Source organism: Suricata suricatta, chromosome 13 (assembly GCF_006229205.1).
Source record: "Suricata suricatta isolate VVHF042 chromosome 13, meerkat_22Aug2017_6uvM2_HiC, whole genome shotgun sequence".
NCBI classification, from domain to species: domain Eukaryota; kingdom Metazoa; phylum Chordata; class Mammalia; order Carnivora; family Herpestidae; genus Suricata; species Suricata suricatta.
Window position 1 is genome coordinate 2,880,764 of NC_043712.1, and position 8,446 is coordinate 2,889,209.

Sequence of the window (8,446 nt, forward strand, 5' to 3'; positions counted from 1 at the left end):
GAGGAGGGGCCGCGGAGGGCCGCGCCCCGCCCGGGGACCGCGGGGACAGCGCGCAGGACGCGCTCGCCATGCAGAGCGGAGGCTCCGGGTGCTGAGGCGCGGGTCCAGCAGAGCCGGGAGCGCGTCCGCGTCCACGCAGCCGGCGCCAGCACCAGGGCTCCTGCACGCCAGGACGGCGGCGGCGGCGGCGAGACATGCACCCGGCCCGGAAGCTCCTCAGCCTCCTCTTCCTCGTCCTGATGGGCACCGAACTCACTCAAGTACGTGCGTCCAACGCCATCTTCCTCCATGCGAGCCCGGGCGCGCGGGGCCTGGGAAGTCAGGGAGCGGCTGGAAGGTCCGCGCGGGTGGGGAGGGGGCCGGAGTGCCGCGCACCGGCTGGGAGGGAGAGGCGCAGGCCGCCGGGAGACGCTGCCACCGTGCGCCCCACCCCAGGAGCCCCCGGCCCTGGCCCAGCACCGCGAGAAGGGGGAGGGCGGGTGCCCCGGGTGCCCCTGTCTCCTAGGACCCCTGCCTCCCACCGCCCGGAGAAGTTGAGAGGGCACCGTGTTGTCCTCTGGCGGGGGGAGGCACAGAGCAGGGGATCGGAGCTCCTGGCATTTCCAGCGGAGCTCTGAGTCCCAGAGCAGCCTGCATCTCTCCCTTTGGGGATAACGCTGCCCTTGGGGCTTCCCCTTCCCAAGCAGGCGGTGGCAATTGTGCCTCGGAGGCCAGAGTGGAGAGCGGGGCTGGGTGCATTGTGGATTCAGTGTGCAGGCTTGGGGGGTTGTGGCCACATGCGCCCATGAAGTGTGAGTGGCAAGCCGCGGCGGTGTTCCCGTGTGGGGACCGCTGGGCATTTGACCCGGGCTTGCCTGCCATACCCCAAGCAGTGTATCAATAGAAAGCTTGTCTCTGGCTGGTATTCTCCATTTTAAAAATCCACTTCGGGGCTGGCAGGTCTGGGAGGAAGAGAAGGGCTGTCTGGGAGCACTGGAATGGGGGTATTTCTTTGGCACCGGGGTGCTAGGAAGAGGCTGCTTAGGAGCCAGGCTGCTCGGGAGTGACATTAAAATGCCCTTTCGATGGTGCCACTGTGCCATGCTTGGAGCTGCAAGACATTGGCCCTTTGGAGCCGTGGGTCCGGGAGGTGAACAGGGCTGCCAGCACCCTGGCCAAAAGCCCCCAGCTGCCCCTGACCCTCCTCCCCTCCCTCCGTATCCCTCCATCTCAGGATAAAAGAGGAAACAAAAGAAGAGAGGGCAAGAGGTGGATCGTAGGAGAGAAGTCTCTGGAACAGGCTTCCCTTGTTCTGCCTGGAAGCCCTTGCCGGCTCGCTGGCTCTGCCCGGAGACGCAGCCCCAGCCCCAGCGTCCAGAGGGTCTCGTCCCAGCTGCCCTCAGAGACCCCTGCCCGATGCCCTCAGACGAGCGGGTCCCCTGGACAGGTGCTGCGGGCTCTCCGAGAGTGCGGTTTCCTGGGTGGTGGGGGGAGCCTGGCCGAGGCCGGGCTTGGGGGGTACGGTTGCACACACGCACGCACGTGCGCACGCACACTCACACGTGCACACTCCACAGACATGAGCACACGTGGGCAGCAAGGAGCCAGGCAGGTGGTGATTAGCTTATGCAGACATTCTGGGAAACAGACCGCCGGCTCTCCGTGGCCCTGGCGGTGGCCGCCCCGGGCGCCCTCCAAGCCCCAATGGCCTTCCTGCTTCCAGGCACACCGAGGCCCCATTCCCCGAGCGCAGAGGCTTTTCCTCGGGGGGGTGTCCTCCTCACATCTGTTTAAAGATCCCCCTGGTCTTGGGAGAAACTTTTGGTCCAACTTCAACTGGAAGCTTTGTCTCGGTGGAGAAGGTGTCCGCCCGGCCGTGCTGACGGCTCCCGGCCCCGGAGCGACATGTCAGCCCCTGTGCATATGCCCCTACCCCGATATCCGAGTCCCCTCCTGCGTCAGCTCCCCAGGCCCCACCCTCCCTGTGCCTGCCTCTGAGGTTAGGCTTCCAGAGTCCTCCGTGGGAGGCCGACTGTCTGGCATAGTGGTGGGATTTTAGAACAAAGGCTCAACCAGGTGAAATCACTCCCCATTGTTCCCAGTCGATGAAGGGTCAGAGAGTGACCACCAGCTGCAGAGATGCCAGGCGCTGCCCAGGCGGCCCGCATCGGGGCGGGGCCCAGTGCCTGTCACCTGCAGCAGTAACCCGAAGGGGGCAGGTGTGGGTCAGGGCCGGGCTGCTCCAAAGGCTTGCTCTCTTGATCCCAAAGTGATCCAACCCTAGGAAGCCACGCTGCCCGCTGTCGCAAGCGATGCCAAGTGCGCTGGTCAGTGACTAAGAGAAGCAGGCGGAGGGCTGAGCCTCGAGGTGTCTGTCTCCCCCCACCCACCCTGTTTCTCTCCCACTTTCTGTCAGTTGCTCCCATGGCCACACACACTCCTTCGAGGTCTTTCCAGGGATACGCACACAAGTCCAAGGCCACTGGTTTGCGGGTCAGCATGCGCTGCAGCGGGGGCAAGTCAGGACCGTGGGGCTCATACCTGCAGCGTAAAGGGCGCACGCGGACGGGCGGGGGAGGGGGCCGCATGGCCAGGCCATCTGTTCCAAGCCAGCTTGCCGGTGATGAGCCGCTCACTCTAATGCCAATCAGTGACAGAGGGCCTACTACGTGCCAGGCTGCTGGGCCCAGATGGACTTTGTCCTCAGACGGAAAGACGTTTTACTTGGTCTTATTCTGTGATTTCCAAAGAAAGGCTGGTGCTTCATGCTTCTTGAGAAGGATTTTGGGAGCTTCCTAGTGGGGTGTGGGGAGCTGACCCCTCCGTCTTGATGGGGTGCGGTGCAGGGTACTGACCCCTCCGTCTAGGTGGGGTGCGGTGCAGGGTACTGACCCCTCCATCTAGGGGGGGTGCAGGGTACTGACCCCTCCGTCTAGGGGGGGTGCAGGGTACTGACTCCTCCGTCTGGGGGGGTGCAGGGAGCTGACCCCTCCATCTAGGTGGGGTGGTGTGCAGGGTACTGACCCCTCCGTCTAGGTGGGGTGGGGTGCAGGGTACTGACCCCTCCGTCTAGGTGGGGTGGGGTGCAGGGTACTGACCCCTCTGTCTAGGTGGGGTGCAGGGTACTGACCCCTCCGTCTGGGGGGGAGGTGCAGGGAGCTGACCCATCCGTCTGGGGGGCGGTGCAGGGCTACCTGAGCTCCAGGCCCACCCGGTCCACTGAAGAGGCACGCTGCCTGCATATGAAGGTGTGAAATGGGTGGTGGCTCTGTAGCAATGACCTTGACCCCAGCTGCCCTTACTCATGCTCCAGTCCCACCAGGTGCCACCGAGGTGACCTTGAGGGAGGTTCTTAACGTCTTAGGCTGCACTTCCACCTTTTACTAACTGGCTGATTCTGAAGATGTGGCCTCACACAGAGCCCGTCCTGCTCAGCCGCTCACTCGCCCCCCATATCGCGTGCTGTCCTTGGACGCCAGCTGGCCGGGTTGGCGCAGTCAGACCCGGGTTCAGGGTGCAGGCGCATCTGAGCCCTGTGGTCCGGCGTCTGGGCCGACAGCCTTTGTGGGAAGACCCGAGGCTGTGCGGTGCCTGTTTGTGTACAGGGCAGGAGACCATGAGGCCCCGGGGTCCGGGGCGGAGTGGGGCTGAGCGGGGCTGAGCGTTGGGGAAGGGGATGTGGGCGGTCCTGAGGTTGCCTGCAGTGAGCTGGACGGTGAGCGGGGTGGCGACAGGGGCAGAGCGGCCACCCGGCCACCCAGGAGGCAGGGCGCGTGGATGAATGGGATTCATTGTGACAGAAGCGGAGTGCCCGTCGTTACCGCGAACCCCGACCTGGCCTTTCTTAAGGACGTGAGCTCACTGCGACGCCGTCCAGCTGAGAACAATGAGCAGAGGGCCTTTGTGGCCCACTGTCGCCATGGCTGGGGCGGCCGGGGGGCCGGGACCGGAGCCCAGATGTGAGCAGACCCCACGCTCCTTGGGGAGGGGTGGGGGTGCAGTGGACGGGCAGGGCGGGTGTCACAGAGCAGCTGGTGGCGGGTCAGCCCCCCAGAATCCCACTGGGACCCCTCGCTTCCAATCTGTCCTCTCCTCCCGAGGCTCCGCCCGCCCCGAAACAGAGGACCCAACCCGCTGCCCTGAGCCCACGTAACAAGAATGAAACAGCCCAGTTCTGTGACCTGCTCGACACTAACCTTGGGCCGGTGACCCCGCTGACCTGGCCACCTGCCCCGGCCCCTGGTCTCCTCCACAAGTGCCCTGGACACTGGCGTTCGAGTAGAGGTGGGGGTGGGGGTTCCGGAGCACCGGGGTCTTGTCCAAACCAGTCAGATCACGACGCATGGCGTTTATGCCCTTTCGCACAGCGGTCGGTGGGTTGGTAGGCAGGCGACTGCCTTGGGGCCGGCCCACCAGAGGGGAGCCCTCCGGGTTCCCCGCCCTCCGGCAGGAGGCGCTGTGCACCTGCGGGGGGCATTAAGCTGTACACTCCCCCTCCCTGGCAGCAGCCTCTTCTCTGAAAGCCGTCTGCGCCTCTCCGCGCTGACTTCAGCTTTCCCCAATAAAAAGAAAGGTAATTTTCTGCCTTGGGTTGTATTTATTACTAAAGTTATCAGGCCCTGTAATCAGTATTAACATCACCGTGTAAAGTAATACAAAACTAATTACGAGCTAAACGGAATTAGATACATGGCCGTCGTGAGCCAGGCTGACAGGGACGGAGCCGGGGGCCGTGGAAAAGGCAGTGGGGACGCGCTGCGCGCCCCGAACCCAGCAGCCTGAGGGCCATTGCCACAGCGAGTTGCTTCCGTTGGTCAGCGCGGCTCCCACTGGGGCTGAGGGAGGGGGCAGCAGATGGACGTGAAAATGCCCATCCCTTCCCCTTCCAGGGGGTCACACACACACACACTCACACGCTCACGCTCACACGCACGCACACACGCAAGGAACGTGCCGGAGCCTAACGCGCAGGGGCTAACACCAGCTGGGGACTCCCGCGCCGCCCTGCCCACCAGGGGCGTCTCCTGGAGCAGGGGGGTGGCAGGGCCAGCCTCCCCGTGCTGAACGCCCCCCGCCCCCCCCCAGTCAGGAAGCCGAGCTGGAGGAGAGATGCGGCCTGTCTGGCGATCCAGCGGGCGAGCGACAGCCCCTCAGTGTGCTCCCAGGTCTGTCTGACGCCCGAGACACCCAAGCTCCTGTTTCTGTTAAGATGGGCGAAACCATCAAGAGTGGAGGGGACTCTCAGGGCCGCTGAGCAGCAAGCCAGGAGGGAGGCGCCGGCCCTCTGGGCTTCGCAGAGCGGCGCCGGGCAGCCCGTCCGCCGCATCTCTGGCTGTGGGCCCTGCCAGCCGCCCGCTCTGACCTGCCAGCTCGGCTTTTAGAAGGGGGGCAGCAGGGCACGGGGGTGGGGGGAGCGTTAGGTGCAGCCCTGTGACCATCCCTGTGACCATCCTTCCCACCACGAAGGGCGGTGGCTTCAGGCAAGTCCCCATGTCCATCCACTGGGCGTTGGAGAGCAAACTCTTGGGGATAAAATGAGGGTCAGGGAGGGAGCCCTGTGTCTGCTTGAAGACTGAGTCCAGGAAGCAGGCAGGGACACACACACACACACACACACACATTTAGCTAACATCGCTTCCGAGTCTCTGCCACCCCTGTGATTCTGGTCACACCACGTGTGCCTCTGGGCACAATTCAAACAGCACTGGGAAGAGGACCGGGCCCCGCTCGCTCCGAGGCTGCCCGCGAAGGCGGCCTCCCTCCCTCTGTGCCAGGCTCCACCTGGGGACACCTGCCGGGTGACTTGAGGTGAAACTGCCTTCTTTGCTCTTGGTTGGTGTTGAAAGACGTGAGCTTTCCAATCCATGTGCTCTGATCCTGGCGCAGGGATTCGGCCGGTGTGCTCCTCATGTGCGGTTAAGGACATCTACAGTCTGGCGGGTCCGGAAGAGAGTGGGTGGGGTACAGACCCGGGGCTCCGCCGCATTCAGATGCGGGGCTAGCGCTCACCTAGCGCAGCTCACTCGGTCCTGCAGGCTGAGGGAGCAACCGATGCCCCCCGGAGCTTGGACGTCACAGCAGAGGTGGCTCCCGTGTGCAGAATGGCTCTCACGGGCGGCTCCGGAAGGAAAGTTACTCCCTCGGGCTCTGAGTGATGTGCTGGGTGTCTGAGGGTCAAAGGATAAACTGAGGTGTGCTTATAAATATTATAAATATTGGACTCAGCACCCCAGGGTGTGGGTGCTAAGTCTGACAGCCGAGCAGGACCCGGGGAAGAAACGGAGTCAGACTTTCAGAAACAATCCTCTGCTCTCGGACTGAGTCCCTGAGCCCCTGCGCCCGCGGCCCCGCAAAGTGCTGGAAAATTCCAGTTCCCCAGCGTCCAGCCTGCAGGTCCTGTCCTGCTGGTGCAGGGGCAGCCAGAAGGGAGCGGGAGCAGGGAGAGGGGGTCAGGGCATGGCCTCCTCCCTTTGGTAGGAAGGTTTCTGAGGTCGAGTCCCCCTCATGGGGCAGAGGGTCCTAACCTGTTGGAGCTGAGGGTGGGGCTGAGGGCAGGGCGCGAGCTCTGGGTGGGCGGAGCCTCAGGCAGCACCCAGGTCCTGCTCCAGCAGAGGGGGCTTGCCTGGGTGCCTCCCGCACGCGCAGCTGGCCCCCAGCTTCGGCTCTGAGATGTCTTTGTAACTATGCCACGTTCTGAGCCATGCCGGAATCTGTGAATCCGCGTCAGGATCATTGATTTAAATGCAGTAGAAACCAGACTGTCCTCAGTCAGTTTTGACCAGTTCTCTTAATGGACAATAGGAACCAGCCATGTTTGTGAGGCCCCCAAAATCCACGAGGGCCAGAAAGGGGCATCGTGGCTCCGAGGAGAAGCAGCCCTCGTGACCCCTGCGGTCCCAGAACACTGGCCCCCGGGGGCTGTGGAGGCCCAGCTCCCCAGAACCTCAAGCCTGTGCGTTCGCGGTGGAAGGAACGGGCCCGGGAGGGGGCTCAGCACCAGGCCGGCCGGCTCTGCTCTGCAGCCGGGCTCACAAACCTGCTCCCAAGATGCCCAGCTCCAGACCTGACCTTTCCCTGCTGTGGCACTGTTCTTCCCCAGCGAGACGGTGATGGCAAGGGCACACGCAGGGCGCAGGCGCACAGTCGCCCCCTGGGACCTCCCCAACCTGCTCCCATTTTCATCTGCCTTCTCTCCCCCGACCCCGGCTATGTGCAGAGAGCTTCAGGAAAATATGCATGCTTTTGAAAAATTTATTTATTTATTTATTTTAAGAACGAGCAAGCACAAGCTGGGGAGGGGCAGAGGGAAAGGGGGGGAGCCAGAGTCTGACGGGGGCTCAATCCCACGAACCGTGAGATCATGACCTGAGCCAAAACCAAGAGTCTACCGCTCAACTCACTGAGCCACTCAGGACTCAGGTGCCCCAAAAAATGTGCATCCTTTTTACTCTTTGGGGACGTCCCTTTGCCAAGGAGCCGGGAGGACTGGCCGGGATGACTGGCCCAGACCTGAGCACGTCCCTGCTCCATGGACCGGTGGGATGGAGATGCTCCGAGGTGCCTCCTCTCCGGCCACGAGCCGACCTCACCGGGGTCTTGCTCTCAGACTTCCAGCCCCACAGCCACGAGCGGCAAATGCCTGTCTTTATTTTGTCGGTGGTATTTTGTTACAGCAGCCAGAGCAGACAGACACCAGGACATCTGAGAGGCGGAGGTGCGCCATGTTTTTGAGCTTGGTCCTGGGGACAGCAGGACGGTCCTGCCGTGTCGCTGAGCCTGATGCAGCTAGAGCATGGCCCGTGGGCATCCGCGAGGATTAAGGGACCCCGTGCAGCTCATGTGAGGGCCTCTGGGGCCCAGCACCTGCCCACGTCTTCTCACCACGGCTGCTCAGAGTCGTGAACGTGAGTGAGCCCTTGCTTTAGGGAAGCCGTGTGGAAATCAGGATTTAAATTCCTCCTCGGAACATTTGGGGCTGGCCGACGCCGAGGATCCTTTAATCCAAATGCCTCATTCTTCAACGATTCATGGTTTGCTTTTGGAAATACTGTGTAGCCTCTAAATCAAATTACACTTGCTCAAGCCTTCTCGGATGACCCTTTCTAGTGCATTAAAAGCAGGACTCTCTCCTACTGACTCATGGACTCCAGTCCCTGGAGAGGGCTTTGGTCTGGATTAGAAGAGTCAGAAGTGACTTACCTCCAACCTCCAGCTCGTCAGAGCAGGGGTGCAGGGCAGGGCAGGAGGGGTGCAGGGCAGGGCGGCGGGGATGCAGGGCAGGGCGGCAGGGGTGCAGGGCAGGGCGGCAGGGGTGCAGGACAGGGCACAGAGGGGCAAAGCAGGGCAGCAGGGGTGCAGGGCAGGGCGGCGGGGATGCAGGGCAGGGCATAGGGGTGTAGGGCAGGGTGGCAGAGGTGCAGGTGAGGGCATAGAGGGGCAGGGCAGGGCAGCAGGGGTGTAGGGCAGG

The 8,446-nt window shown here is 63.1% G+C and overlaps 1 protein-coding gene across 1 annotated transcript in view; it reads left to right on the top strand.

Moving 5' to 3' along the window:
* The first annotated feature begins 16 nt into the window (after positions 1-16).
* OLFM1 (olfactomedin 1) overlaps positions 17-8,446 on the top strand; it is a 31,929-nt gene continuing 23,499 nt past the window's right edge. The window contains exon 1 of the mRNA XM_029920452.1: positions 17-260. Within this exon, the coding sequence (XP_029776312.1) occupies positions 195-260 (66 nt within the window). The 5' untranslated portion in view covers positions 17-194. The remainder of the gene's footprint in view (positions 261-8,446) is intronic.